Here is a 15,000-nt window from a genome sequence, read left to right as displayed (position 1 = left end):
GTTTGTCACTCGTCTAGTTTCCTCTTCATACATCAGCTTCTTCCTTGACACTTGAATCGAGTTGTTAATGTATTTGCACACATTCAGATCTCCAGATCATACCAAGTTTGTGGGAAGCTTCAAAACCAAACAGGACTTCATGGATCTGATCGAAGTGATCTATCGAGGCGCCATGAGAGGAAAACTGATCGTTCGAAGCCCGATAGACCCGAGAAACGTTCCCAAATATGACCTGCTGTACCACGACATCTAGAGCCGAGCAGAGCTGCGGTTTCATGTAGAGTTTCCTGTGGAAACAACAATCTGGAGGATTTATTCTGCCGAACAATTTTGTATTATGTTTTTAAAATAAAGCTTATTGATTTCACACTGACCTGTGGATGTTTCATGACCATTTTAAGGTAATTTTACACTATTTAAAGTCCCCCTGTGGTGTAAATCCAGCTTTTAATGTTGTTTATGTGTCTATGTGGTGTTTTTAATCTGCTTTAACTCAAAGCATGTGTAAGTTCATAAGTCGACAGCATTGCTGAGTATTTCCTCCTTAAAACTGCAGTGAACCAAAGACAGTCTCAAAAACACGCTTTGAAATCGCTGGTGTTTCTGACGTCACAAACTACCTTGTAACCAATCAGATCAACGTGTGATCGTCAACCAGTGGATCTCTGAGCTGAGGGAGTGAGTGGAGGCGGGGCTCATTTGCATATTCATAGAGCCGCGCATACTAAATGAGGCAAGGGTGTCGAGATATTCAAGATATTTTAAGACTTGAAGAAGTTTTTTTTCAAGGAGTTTTAAGGGATAAAATTGACTACTTTTGTTTATGGGTGTGTGTGTGGTTCAGAGGTTAGTTGTGTGTGTGTCTAGTGTGGGAGGTAGGGGGTTAGTTGTGAGTGTGTGTGTATGTGTGTGTGTCAGAGGTTAGTTGTCAGTGTGAAATGTTGACATTGAGCCTCTAAATCTCCAACCTCCGGAGAATCACCCGTTTTAAACAAACGCTGAACAGAGGAGAGTCTGCTGGAGAAAAGAAAACGAGACCGAGCTCATAATAATACAAGAATCAACATCAGATCCTGTGTGTGTGTGTGTGTGTGTGTGTAACAGAGGAGAGTCTGCTGGAGAAAAGAAAACGAGGCCGAGCTCGTAATAAAACAAGAATCAACATCAGATCCTGTGTGTGTGTGTGTGTGTGTGTGTGTGTGTGTGTGTGTGTGTGGTACAGGAGAGTCTGCTGGAGAAAAGAAAACGAGACCGAGCTCGTAATAAAACAAGAATCAACATCAGATCCTGTGTGTGTGTGTGTGTGTGTGTGTGTGTGTGGTACAGGAGAGTCTGCTGGAGAAAAGAAAACAAGACCGAGCTCGTAATAAAACAAGAATCAACATCAGATCCTGTGTGTGTGTGTGTGTGTGTGTGTGTGTGTGTGGTATAGTCTGCTGGAGAAAAGAAAACGAGAAAAAATGCTGTTCGTTGCTTGTTAATGCATTAAAATGAGGCCTTATTGTAAAGTGTTACCGATATATACCGATAAGTGTTATATATATTTATAAGGCTACATAAAACATTCAAGCTCGTTTCCGCCACAGAATAAAAAATAAAAAAGGTTATTGCAACTTTTTTTCTCAGAATTGCATGTTTATATCCTGCAATTCTGACTATATAACATGCAATTGGGAGACATACATTTAGAACAGCATGATATTAAGTTGCATATGCATGTTATAAAGTCAGAATTGTGAGATATAAACATGCAATTCTGAGAAAAAAGTCTTCTTGAGTCATTTTTCCTTAGAATTGGACTTTATAACACAATTCTAAGAAAAGATGTCGCAATTGAGAGAGGAAAGTCAGAATTCGCAATTGTGAAAGTTGCAATTATCTTTTAAAATGTTTTATTCCGTGGCAGAAACAAGCTTCAATAATTTTCAACCCATTTTTACTTTCATAAAATAATGACTAACTAGACATTTAACTAAATGTTTTTAACATTATCCAGTAGTGCATGTGGTCTCTGTCTTTAAGAGGTGAAGCAAGTTATTACATGTCGATTAAACATGTTTTTCTTTGGTATCACTGATGAATCATTTACAGTAAGAGGAACATGAATTCAATGTTGATTTAATGTTGACTATAAAATCAGCATGATACAGCATGCACTGGTCTTTTCCCCTCTATAGTGCCGTATATCCGAGTGAAGCGCTTCTGGAACAAGAACAAATGTGGGCGGGGCTTGATTGTGTCTGTGGGGAATTGATTGGATGGTTGTGGTTTGCTATTGGCTGATGTCATGTGAGTGACAGGTTATAGCCCCGCCCTCGTCATCAGAGAAGAGAAGAGATGCTGCAAGAGGAACTGATTCTGATTCAAGATTATGAATGGAACACAATAATAATGATGTGCACCTGTGAATCATTTAGAATAAACACTGCGATATTCCATTAAGAAAAGAACAGAACAGAAATGCTCATTCTGATGCAAACACTTTTATTAGAGATTCGATCATCCTAGACGTTGTTGTTTTGCTCACTGGCGCGGCTCTTGCTCCGGGTGACGATGTTAAACGGAGTCGGAGTGGCTTTAGGTTTGATCATCTTGTTGAAGAAGCGAAACACGGACTCCATGCAAACGACGGGCGTCGAGTCGTGACACTGAGTCCCAGCGGAAATCTGCGTGCAACCGGCCTTCAGTGATCCCACGGAGCAATTCAGAGGCTTTCTGCTGGGAATCCAGGATCTGGAGTGGGATTTCAACCAGTCGCGACCAGCGTTTCCCAACGGCTGGTGCCAAAAGCTGTGGGACGAGTCCAAGAAAGCCACGGCTGTCACTTTCCGTTGAACCTCTTCAATCTCACGGCATAGAAGATCCACGAACGCCAGGCCTCCGTATCCGTGTGCCACTATAAAAATGTGTTCGGGAGAACTTTGGGAAAGCAGGCGTTCCCAAACCATCCGAACGTGTTGCTCGTGAGTCCGCGAACCTTCATTGGGATTCATCAGGAGAACGGCACAGGATTCAAGCAAAGCCCAGCGTATATACGGGATCTGAGAGCCTCGTTCCAGTCCCTCGTGTGCCGAGAGTTTCCAACTCCACACGCCACTCCTCACCGTTCCCAAATCCTGGATCAGAACCAGGAGACTCCCGGGGTTCTCCAGCGCTCCTGCGCTCATAAACACAAAACTATCCTCCAGAAACACTTTAACAAGCTGAAACTTGCGCTCTAAGAGGTCGTACACGTGCCGGGTGATGCAGAGAGACAGGCTACGATGCTCTCGCTCCGTGTCGCGAGCGTCGTGTAGTTTGAAGGGGAACCGGTAGGGTTCGTGGGATTCTCGGTGCCGTAGGTGACCGTCCTCGGAAAACCAATACGGAAAATCGGATTGAATGGGATTTCGGGTCGCCTCAGAGCGCTCCGACATCGTGCGGGACCTGAGATATGTTTATAGGAAAAATGTGTATATTCATATAGAAAACAGCTGATTTAATTGGAATAGTATTACAGATTCTTTTTTTTCTGTATTTTTGATCAAATAAATGCAGGTTTGATGAGCAGAAGAGACTTCTTTCAAAAACAGTAAAGTTTCCCAAACTTTTGACTGGTACTGTATATATTTTAATAATAATTGAGCATAAATCATCATATTAGAGTGATTTCTGAAGGATCATGTGACACTGAAGACTGGAGTAATGATGCTGAAAATTCAGCTTTGATCACAGGAATAAATTACACTTTACTGTATATTCACATAGAAAACAGATGATTTACATTGGAATAATATGTCACTATTTTTACTGTATTTTTGATCAAATAAACGCAGCCTTGTTGAGCACAATTGACTCTTACTGTGATGAGATGAGTGTTTCTGTTTGAAAATATGCTTATATTAATAAGCACATTTTAACCTATAAATAATGTATCAATTATCATTGCACTGCAAATGAAAGCATTTGTTTAATAGATTTACCTGAGAAAGATTAGCTAGTTAAATCTGTATTCCGAGGACTAGTGAAAGTTATACCTGATTGTTCTGTTCCTGACCGCTGAGATGTGTGAATGTGTTAATGATCAGTGATCACATGACAGGTGTCGCTGATTGACATGAATAGGGCGTGGCTTCATATGTTTAGCGCATTAACCTAGTATTTGTAACAATATGCAATATGGAACCTTTCAAAATTAGAGTGTTACATTAAATTACCTTAAATTAAGCAAGAGGCGTCCAGTTATCGTCTCAGAAACTAAATATGGCATTTTTGTGTAGAATAATTTTTAAAGAAACGTTTCAAATTCAAGTGCACTGCTTTGTTGGATATAAAATGCACGTTCACATTTTGACAAAAGTTGTAGGACATCTGGAAATTGCATGCATAAAGTAAGCATGCAAACTGTGCACAATTTAATTATATATACTGGAGAGATTTTAGTATGTCCTGATTTTATAGCACTTTGCACGTTTTTAAACTTTTATTTATTTACAACCATCTGGAATAAAACTCGGATTAACTGTAAACACGCGGAACTCGTGATGTGTGCGACTGTTTCCACCGGATGACGTTCACCGACACACCGGATGTTGATCAAACATGGCAGCGACCTTGTGGATCCATGAGACTCTGATGTGAATTTTATAATGGAGAAGAAATGAAGATTTATACACTTTTGTATTGTGTGTAATCAGTCATGTTCTCAGCACTAAAGAGTGTATTTTTGGGCTTTGCTCGGACATCAAGCCAGCCAGGTAGAGTTCAGACAAATAATCTTGCATGTATTCATTGTTCTATCTTAATATAAATTATTTACTTTATTTAGTGTCACTAACGACAAATAGTATGGCAAAACCATGGTTTTTGGACGTGTACAGGGTATTCTACTATCTTAATACCATGGTACTCATGAATATGGCAATCTTACAAGTTTGCAATAGTCTAGTTTGCATTACTGATTGTGTATCATTAATAATAATACGATTATATATACTGACTGTATATACCTGACAAACACCCGGGTTTATTTGGTTATAATAACCACTTGTCAAATGTGGGTGATTATATTTTACCCACTGAACCTGAACCTGTTGCTAAACCTGTGTTAACTAGTTGCTAAACCTTTTAACTAGTTGCTTAACTTGTGTTCTGTTAACTAGTTTCTTAACCTGTGTTCTGTTAACTAGTTGCTGAACTGATCCTGAGTTAACTAGTTGCTGAACCTGTGTTCTGTTAACTAGTTGCTGAACTGAACCTGTTCTGTTAACTAGTTGCTGAACCTGTGTTAACTAGTTGCTGAACTGAACCTGTGTTAACTAGTTGCTGAACTGAACCTGTGTTCTGTTAACTAGTTGCTGAACCTGTATTAACTAGTTGCTGAACTGAACCTGTGTTCTGTTAACTAGTTGCTGAACTGAACCTGTGTTCTGTTAACTAGTTGCTGAACCTGTATTAACTAGTTGCTGAACTGAACCTGTGTTCTGTTAACTAGTTGCTGAACTGAACCTGTGTTAACTAGTTGCTGAATTGAACCTGTTGTGTTAACTAGTTGCTGAACTGAACCTGTGTTAACTAGTTGCTGAACTGAACCTGTGTTCTGTTAACTAGTTTCTGAGCTGAACCTGTGTTCTGTTAACTAGTTGCTGAACTGAACCTGTGTTAACTAGTTGCTAAACCTGTGTTAACTAGTTGCTGAACTTGTGTTCTGTTAACTAGTTGCTGAACTGAACTTGTGTTAACTAGTTGCTAAACCTGTGTTAACTAGTTGCTGAACTTGTGTTCTGTTAACTAGTTGCTAAACCTGTGTTAACTAGTTGCTGAACTGAACCCGTGTTAACTATTTGCTGAACCAGTTTTAACTAGTTTCTGAACTGAACCTGTGTTCTGTTAACTAGTTGCTGAACTGAACCCGTGTTAACTAGTTGCTAAACCTGTGTTAACTAGTTGCTGAACTTGTGTTCTGTTAACTAGTTGCTGAACTGAACCTGTTGTGTTAACTATTTGCTGAGTCAGTTTTAACTAGTTGCTGAACTGAACCTGTGTTAACTAGTTGCTAAGCCTATTCTGTTTAACTATTTGCTAAACCTGTGTTCTGTTAACTAGTTTAACTAGTTGCTGACTCTTTTTCTTCAGATGTCCTGCAGAGCAACATGAAGGTCGTGTCAGCGGGACTGAGGACGTATGCAGTTCCTCCAGACTTCAGCGGTAATCAGTGCTTAACCAGTTAAACTCGTAGACTCGCTCGTTAAGGGCTGCTGTTTTTACTGTCCTTTCAACAATGCGAATTGTAGCCCTTTATCTTGATGAATCGCGCTCTGATTTATATTGCGTGTTTTCCTCCATCGCAGACGTGGTTCTGCCGGAGAAGCCGAAACTCAAGTTCCTGGAAAAGGTCCCGAATTTGAAACAAGCAAAGAAGGAGATGAAGAAACTGCGTGACATTCAGGGGCCGGCCAAAAGCTCCAACACCTTCACCAAAGGACAGTACGGCATTGTGGTGCGTGGCTCCTTATTTTATTTACTTTTTATTTATTTATTTTGATTTACTAGATTAACAATGAAATTAAAAACATTATTAACAGGAGGGAGGGAAATATATACATATCAAAGCTGTATACTTATAAATACATATCAGTGCATATTCTTAAATATCAATGAACATATACATACATACCTATACATATATTTACTAAGTTAAAATATTAAATTATATATTTTTTAATAATTATATATCAACCACTTTCCTCAGTCCATTTTGAAAGCACTTTTTTTTCAACTTTAGAATATATGCAAGTTCTTCCATAACCAGGATTTCTTCAATAATTTCTAACCATTGTTTACGAAAAATCGTCACATTATTGGGGAGCTGAAGAAACTATGGTTGAAAATGTCGAAATAAAGACATTTTAGGTGCGTCACAGAAAAAAATCCAATAATGTTTTAGTAGATTAACACAGTGACCAGTAACACAGACTGAATGTGAGTTCAGTAAAAATTCTTAGTGAATTAATCATCAGAATAATGAAAATAGTATAATGAATCAGCTCTTTTCTCTCAGTGTCTGAAACGCTTCCATCAAGGATTCAGTCTCTCTAAGCCCCGCCTCTCTGAGAGCTGCTCTGCTGTGATTGGTCAGAAAGCAAATGCTCATTATCATATCTGAATCTCAGCTCTTGATCAGTCTCTCTAAGCCCCGCCTCTCTGAGAGCTGCTCTGCTGTGATTGGTCAGAAAGCAAACGCTCATTATCATATCTGAATCTCAGCTCTTGATCAGTCTCTCTAAGCCCCGCCTCTCTGAGAGCTGCTCTGCTGTGATTGGTCAGAAAGCAAACGCTTATTATCATATCTGAATCTCAGCTCTTGATCAGTCTCTCTAAGCCCCGCCTCTCTGAGAGCTGCTCTGCTGTGATTGGTCAGTAAGAAAACACTCATTATCATATCTGAATCTCAGCTCTTGATCACAGTCTCTCTAAGCTCCGCCTCTCTGAGAGCTGCTCTGCTGTGATTGGTCAGTAAGAAAACACTCATTATCATATCTGAATCTCAGCTCTTGATCAGTCTCTCTAAGCCCCGCCTCTCTGAGAGCTGCTCTGCTGTGATTGGTCAGAAAGCAAACGCTCATTATCATATCTGAATCTCAGCTCTTGATCACAGTCTCTCTAAGCCCCGCCTCTCTGAGAGCTGCTCTGCTGTGATTGGTCAGAAACCAAATGCTCATTATCATATCTGAATCTCAGCTCTTGATCACAGTCTCTCTAAGCCCCGCCTCTCTGAGAGCTGCTCTGCTGTGATTGGTCAGAAAGCAAACGCTCATTATCATATCTGAATCTCAGCTCTTGATCAGTCTCTCTAAGCCCCGCCTCTCTGAGAGCTGCTCTGCTGTGATTGGTCAGAAAGCAAACGCTCATTATCATATCTGAATCTCAGCTCTTGATCAGTCTCTCTAAGCCCCGCCTCTCTGAGAGCTGCTCTGCTCTAATTGGTCAGAAAGCAAACGCTCATTATCATATCTGAATCTCAGCTCTTGATCACAGTCTCTCTAAGCCCCGCCTCTCTGAGAGCTGCTCTGCTCTAATTGGTCAGAAAGCAAACGCTCATTATCATATCTGAATCTCAGCTCTTGATCACAGTCTCTCTAAGCTCCGCCTCTCTGAGAGCTGCTCTGCTGTGATTGGTCAGTAAGAAAACACTCATTATCATATCTGAATCTCAGCTCTTGATCAGTCTCTCTAAGGCCCGCCTCTCTGAGAGCTGCTCTGCTCTAATTGGTCAGAAAGCAAACGCTCATTATCATATCTGAATCTCAGCTCTTGATCACAGTGATGCGAACAGTAACGATGGCGTGGGTTTTACCGTATCAATCTCAGAAAACAGCGTCTTCTCCACACGAACAACACGAACCAAACTCTTCCAGTCTCAGATACACTAGTGTTTGAGGGCGGAGCTAAGAGACGCTGTTCTGCCAATCAGGACCAGAGGCTGGCATTATGCAAATTAGCTACAAAAGGTTCAGCAGGAAGTGAGAGTGAATTACTGACGACTCGTTTCAGTTCAGAATCACTTCTTTCTTTCAGGAGACAAAAACTTTGATCTTTTCAGAGCTTTTACGTTCACAAACAGCTTTATTACACACTACATGAAAGGCAATATCTGCAGAAGCATAATAGGGGCACTTTAAGATTATTGTGCACATGTAATACTCATCAGAACTCTGTGTCTTTTGTGTATATGATGATTATTATTATAATGTGTGTGTGCTTGTGTCTGTAGGCTCTGGGTGGCGGGTACTTGCACTGGGGTCACATGGAGATGATGCGTCTCACCATTAACCGGCGCATGGACCCCACCACGACCTTCGCCCTGTGGCGCTTCAGGGCCCCGTTCAAACCCATCACTCGTAAAGGCCTGGGCCAGCGCATGGGCGGCGGGAAGGGGGCCATCGACCACTACGTGACCCCGGTGAAGTGTGGCCGGCTGGTCCTCGAGGTCGGAGGTCGCATCGAGCTGGGTGAGGTGGAGCCGGTGCTCACAGAAGTGGCCAAGAAGCTGCCCTTCCCAGCCAAGGTTCGCTCAGTCTCGCCCTCAATAACTTCCTCTTATGCTTTTCATAAGCGGCTGTTTCTGCATATATGTGTGGCAATAACGTGAATGAGGAAAGTGTTGCGTAACACAGACCATGCTGTGTGTTATTACGTGCACTGAACAGCCCTGTGTTTACGGTTTAAAACAATGCTTTACTTGGATACTTGCTCTCATTTTTCATCAAATTATTGTTTACAAAATGCTTTTTTTTTTTTTTTTTTCTAACACAATTGATTAATCATAACTGCAAAAAACATTTCAAACAAGGAGAATCTGAACTTTGACAAAAGTGTCTGATAAAAGCAAGTAATTATGCTTTTTCATAATCGGCTGTTTCTGCAAATAAATGTGGCAATAATGTGAATGAGGAAAGTGTTGCATGACATTTAATCAGAGAAACATGCTGTGTGTTATTTAGTGCACTGGACCCTCTGGTAGCCCGGCGTTTACATTGTATACAAATGTTTTACTTGGATTTTTTATAATTTTGAATCAAATTATTGCTAAAAAAAGAGAAAAAAGTACATCGCCTGCGTGAGATTAAACTGGGAAGGGTCACAGCACTTACATACTGTTAGTTTCACTGCTTCTATTGCTCTCCTCATTTGTAAGTCGCTTTGGATAAAAGTAAATATAATATACATGTAATCAAAGCAAGTAATTATGTCTGAAAACGCTGTTCTCAGCAACTAGGGATTGCACAACTGTTTATATATGTATATGTAGGGCCATCTGATATTACATATGATTTTTAGGGCTGTCAAACGATTAATCGCGATTAATCGCATCCAAAATAAAAGTTTGTGTTTACATAATATATGTGTGTGTACTGTGTATAATTATTTTCTATATATAAATACACACACATGCATGTATATATTTAAGAAATATTTGCATGTATATACTGTGTATATATATTTATATTATATATAATTTATATTATATATAAATATTTTATATATAAATAACACATTTTTCTTAAATATATATGCATGTGTGTGTATTTATATATAGAAAATAATTATACTCCATACACACACATATATTATGTAAACACAAACTTTTATTTTGGATGCGATTAATCGTTTGACAGCCCTAATGATTTTCTTTGTTTCTTTCCACCTGAGACAAAACATTTGCTTTATTTTTTAACTTAAACATGGCATTAATTGAAAAAAAGTATCAATTGCTTTTATGAGATTTTTATTCTTTTATATAGAAATAAACGATGCATGAATTAGTTAAATATTGTTTAATACCATGAAATCCTTTCAAAATATTAAAGAATAAACAAAATTATAGTACATTCATTTAAAAAATATTTAAACAGTATAAATAGTTTTTTATTTCATTGCATTTATTATTTAATATAGAAATAAATAGTGCATAAAGTAGAAGTAAATATTGTTTACTACCATGAAATCCCCTCAAAACACAAAATATTAAAAAAAGACATATTATGGAATTAAAATATAGTACATTCATTTAAAAAACATTTGCTCTGTTTAACTTAAATACTGCATTAATTGGGGGGAAAAACAGTATAAATTGTTTTTTAATTCATTGCATTCATTATTTAATATAGAAATAAATGGTGCATAAATTAGAGGTAAATATTGTTTACTACCATGAAATCCCCTCAAAACAATAAATATTATGGAATTAAAATACAGTACATTCACTTCATTAAAAAGTTTGTCTTTTGTCTGTTTCGGCATTATATCACAGGGTTATATCATAATTATATCTTAGTATGCCATCATTTTGACATTTAAAGTTTTTAATCTCATAATTAATAGTATGTATGTCATAATTTCTTTGCATTTTAAGTTTTACTTTTTGTCAATTATGAATAAAAAGTCAAAATTATGGCTTAGTGTGTCATAATACTGACTTTTTATGTTATATTTACGTTTTTCTGAGAAGCAAGTTTAGTAGAAGAACCCATTTGAACGTGTGTGTGTGTGTGTGTGTGTTGCAGGTGGTGAGCAGAGAGAGTCTGGCGGCGCTGTATCAGGACCAGGCCGAGCGCGAGACCAATAACCAGAACCCCTGGAGCTTCGAGCGGGTCGCGAGGTCAAACATGCTGGGCATCCGGAAAGTCCTGAGTCCGTCTGACCTGCACAATCACGGCCGCTACGCTGGGAAGTTCTTCTACCCCGCGCGAGTGTAGTGTGTGTGTGTGTGTGTGTTCAGAGATAACACTGCAGAACTGATGAACACACACTCCAGCAGGATGTGTGTGTGTGTGTGTGTGATAATATTCAGATCAATATCACCTGCTTCTGAGGGTTCTGTTGTTCACTTATCACACAATCTCTGTGCGATAATAAAGGGGTTAGAACACACACACACGCACACACACGCACACACACACACACACACACACACACACACACACACACACACAGAGATCCGTCACCTGTTCACTTCATATGCTCTTTAATCACACATGCTTTTGTGTATGTGCTGTGTAAATGTTAAATACTATGATAGGCAAATAAAAGTGTTTTCTTTGCTGTTTGGGTTCAGCTGTTTTGTGTTCGGGACTCGAGCGTGTATTTTATGAAAGCTCATTTTCGACACATAAGAAAAAAATTGGTAATTGAGTTGTTGAAATTACGACAAAAATGAATGAATATATGACATAAGTCGTAATTGTGACAGTGATAATTAGTAGATAGTCAAAATTATGATTTAGTGTGTCATAATTATATCTTAGTATGCCATCATTTTGACATTTAAACTTTTTAATCTCATAATTAATAGTTTGTATGTCATAATTACTTTCTGTGCATAAGTTTTATTTTTTGTCAATTATGATTAAAAAGTCAAAATGATGGCGTAGTATGTCGTGATACTGACGTTTTATGAGGTAATTTAGACTTTTTATGTCATAAATATGACTGATATAATTTGTGATTTACCAAAGCATTATCTATTTTTTCTTGTGTGGTGAAAATGAGCTTCTTCATTAATTTTGTTTTATATAAAAAGTTTATTTTAAAACTAATACAGATGTGTGATGTAAAAATGGATGGAAACGAGAACATTAGTAATCAAACAATTAAATGTACTTTTATCCTCCGGACTGTAAAAAAAAAAAAAGTAATCAAACAACAGCACGTGACTCAAGAAGGCAGCCGGAAGTGTCAGTTCGGCGCATGCGCAGTTCAGTTCCCGCTTTGAATCGTGTGGCGCGAGTCTGTGGTGAGTGTTGAAGATGTGTCGCACATAGACGATGAATTATTGAGTTGTGTTTGTTTTGAGCTCATCAAACCATGTATCGAATCTTTACAGTTTTTCTCAGCATGTTTTCTATGAGTAGTGATGTTTCTAAACTGAACGTGAGCGACGCGATTATTTATAAACGAACGATCTCTTAACAGACATATGTGCTCAAATATATACATTATATTCATATTCCACGGTAATTAACCCTGCGTCAAAGAATACTATGGTATAAGCCAAACTAACAGGTTCCCACAACTTTCTCTAATGTTTTGTAAAGATTATGTGTCTTTCTTTCATAAAATGTATACGTTCTTATAACGTTGTTGATTATTTATGCGCGTTCTCATGATTTGGAGAGAAATTATACTAGAACATCGTAATTTATGATGTTGTTTTACTTGAGCGTTCTTATGACACTGAGAGAAATCGTTATGAGAACAGTTTGTGTACTTGATGAATCTTAATGTTTACCTTACAAATAAACGTTCAAATAACGTCATATTGTGAGTTAAATTAAGCTCAAAAGAGCTGTATCATAACCTTGTCAATAAAATATATAAAAAATATATAATATAATCATAAAATATGTTAGCTGGGACTGAGCTGTACGTCTAAAAATGTAAAACAAGGTATGGAAACTTATTTGTCAATTTGTTAAAGAAAGTTTCCTTTAAATTTTTTTTAAAATCTTGTAAATTCTCTCCTATTTATTTATAATATCCATAATACTCTAAATATGTACTTAATCTGTAAATATGCCTATTCTGACTAAAAGGGTTAGTTCACCGAAAAATGAAAATGATCCCATAATTCACTCGCCCTCGAGCCGTCCTAGTGTTTATGACTTTCTTCTTTCAGCCGAACACAATCAGAGTTATATTAAACAATATATCAATAAATCATTATAACAATAATTCACACGCCTGCAGGGGTTAATACAGGCCTTCTGAAGACAAGAAACATATCCATATTTATAACTTTGTAAACTATAATCACAGGCTTCCGGTAACAGTTGTACATGAGTCGAGTTCCGGCGGAAGAGTGACCTCTGACCCAATGCATGACGTGTGACCAGTGACCTCTGACCCAACGCATGACCAGTGACCTCTGACCCAATGCATGACGTGTGACCAGTGACCTCTGACCCAACGCATGACCAGTGACCTCTGACCCAACGCATGACCAGTGACCTCTGACCCGACGCATGATCTCTGAACCGACGCATGACGAGTGACCTCTGACCCAATGCATGACCTCTGACCCTACGCATGACCTCTGACCTGACGCATGATGTAGGAGTACTGTAAGCTCAGATGAGAGTGGACGCCTCTCACGGTTCAAACAAACTGAAGCTCCTCCCACTTTTCCTCTTTAAAAATCCTCCTTTTAGACTCTTATTCGTGACCGGTGTTTTGTTTTGCTCGATCATCTGCGCTTCTGTGTTCGTCAATACGTCATGCGTCGGGTCAGAGGTCATGCGTCGGGTCAGAGGTCATGCGTAGGGTCAGAGGTCGATCAATTGTTTCGTGTTCGGTGTGTGAAAGCACCGTTTTTCTGTGATTCGCTTTGCTTTGTCGGGTCGCGCTCAGTGTGAAAATACGTTAAGCTTCATTATCAGGAAAAAATCCTTTCTGATTCAGACCATCGTGTCTAAAAAACCAACAATGATTCTGTGGGGATTCTTGTCATTGGTGTGTTTTAACTTCGGCTCTCTCCAGGGTCTCGTGTTCATAGAGAGATGTTGTAAATGTCAGCTGGAGATTCCCTCGGGGTTTATAGATGTGTCTCTGTGCAGGGTGTCGTGATGAAGCCGGCGCGAGGGTCAGGAAGGGCCTCCACACGGGGCCCCACACGCACCGCAGAGAGGAAGGCGAACAACAAGACTCAGGTGAGAAGCAGCAGAAGCTCATTTATTATTATTAACTATTAACTTTATTTATTTAGCCATTGCAGTCTTTTATTCAACATTTATAAGACACTGCACATTATAAATAACACACAGTCAAACCCAACTAGGGCTGTCGCGGTGAAGGATTTTCCCTTGCGGTAATTTTGAGTGGCTCAATAAGCGCGATATGCGGTTTTACCGCATTTATTAATTTATTTGGATTTATTTGTTGCTATATAAATAAGTGTCATGATGTGGTCAGCATGCACAAAAACGTGTACATTTTCAGTAACCAATAAACCATAGACTGCAAAAATCACCATGATAAAACCATGATCACCACGTCTTATTATCATTATTAACTTATTTAACATTCAATACACATGCACGAAGTTCAAAACAAGAAGGGTTTCGCCTTATGAAAAAAGAAAAGACGTGAATATCGCGGTTGCTGCGGTTACTTGAATTCCTCTGCGGTTGGCTTGTCAGTAGCGCGGTACTGCGATATTGCGGTTATCGTGACAGCCCTAAACCCAACATTACTCAGACGCCAGATATCATGTGTGATATTGTTCCACTAGTGTGATCAGGACACTATAGTTCATTTCTGTAAGTGAGGAGAGCAGAATAAAGTAAACTGGGACATATTACACCCAATAACACTTCATACAGAGACTAAAATGGGAGCAGAAATGATTCGGACACTTTGAGCTGATCATGTTTTGCTGAAGTGTGTTTTCTTTAATTGCTAATGCTCTTTTCACACACAGACTGAACACAATGAAGCATTGCTTGGTGATTGGTTGAGCTAAAC

The 15,000-nt window shown here is 38.8% G+C and overlaps 4 protein-coding genes across 5 annotated transcripts in view; 3 read left to right on the top strand and 1 right to left on the bottom strand.

The window, feature by feature from the left end:
* The window catches only part of txnl4b (thioredoxin-like 4B), a gene marked incomplete at its 5' end in the record, with an annotated part of 4,194 nt that extends 3,821 nt beyond the window's left edge, over positions 1 to 373 (top strand). Inside the window, one exon of the mRNA XM_079849016.1 lies at positions 88 to 373. Within this exon, the coding sequence (XP_079705142.1) occupies positions 88 to 253 (166 nt within the window). The 3' untranslated portion in view covers positions 254 to 373. The remainder of the gene's footprint in view (positions 1 to 87) is intronic.
* Positions 374 to 2,454: 2,081 nt separating this feature from the next.
* On the bottom strand, positions 2,455 to 4,091 carry LOC307173409 (cotranscriptional regulator ARB2A homolog). Of its 2 annotated transcripts, none has more exons than XM_079896506.1 (2): positions 4,017 to 4,091; positions 2,455 to 3,426 (listed from the first exon to the last, which is right to left on the bottom strand). In XM_079896506.1, exon 2 carries the CDS (start codon positions 3,414 to 3,416, stop codon positions 2,505 to 2,507), a length of 912 nt encoding a protein of 303 aa, XP_079752632.1. In that variant the 5' UTR covers positions 3,417 to 3,426; positions 4,017 to 4,091; the 3' UTR covers positions 2,455 to 2,504. The 2 variants fall into 2 exon arrangements, with proteins under 2 accessions (XP_079752632.1, XP_079752633.1); XM_079896507.1 differs by having other exon boundaries at positions 3,963 to 4,026.
* A 422-nt stretch (positions 4,092 to 4,513) lies between these two features.
* mrpl16 (mitochondrial ribosomal protein L16) lies at positions 4,514 to 11,582 on the top strand. Its single transcript, XM_079864020.1, has 5 exons — positions 4,514 to 4,736; positions 6,115 to 6,186; positions 6,330 to 6,478; positions 8,753 to 9,046; positions 11,046 to 11,582. The coding sequence occupies exons 1-5, from the start codon at positions 4,679 to 4,681 to the stop codon at positions 11,235 to 11,237; spliced, it is 765 nt and encodes a 254-aa protein (XP_079720146.1). The 5' UTR covers positions 4,514 to 4,678; the 3' UTR covers positions 11,238 to 11,582.
* Positions 11,583 to 12,194: 612 nt separating this feature from the next.
* cenpq (centromere protein Q) overlaps positions 12,195 to 15,000 on the top strand; it is an 18,284-nt gene continuing 15,478 nt past the window's right edge. Inside the window, exons 1-2 of the mRNA XM_079864019.1 lie at positions 12,195 to 12,274; positions 14,094 to 14,186. Coding sequence (XP_079720145.1) covers positions 14,103 to 14,186 — 84 coding nt within the window. The 5' untranslated portion in view covers positions 12,195 to 12,274; positions 14,094 to 14,102. The remainder of the gene's footprint in view (positions 12,275 to 14,093; positions 14,187 to 15,000) is intronic.

This window comes from Squalius cephalus (assembly GCF_949319135.1).
Source record: "Squalius cephalus genome assembly, chromosome: 2".
In the NCBI taxonomy this organism is placed as follows: Eukaryota; Metazoa; Chordata; class Actinopteri; order Cypriniformes; family Leuciscidae; genus Squalius; species Squalius cephalus.
The sequence above is the reverse complement of the archived record's forward strand: the minus strand, read 5'-3'. Positions and strand labels throughout refer to the sequence as shown.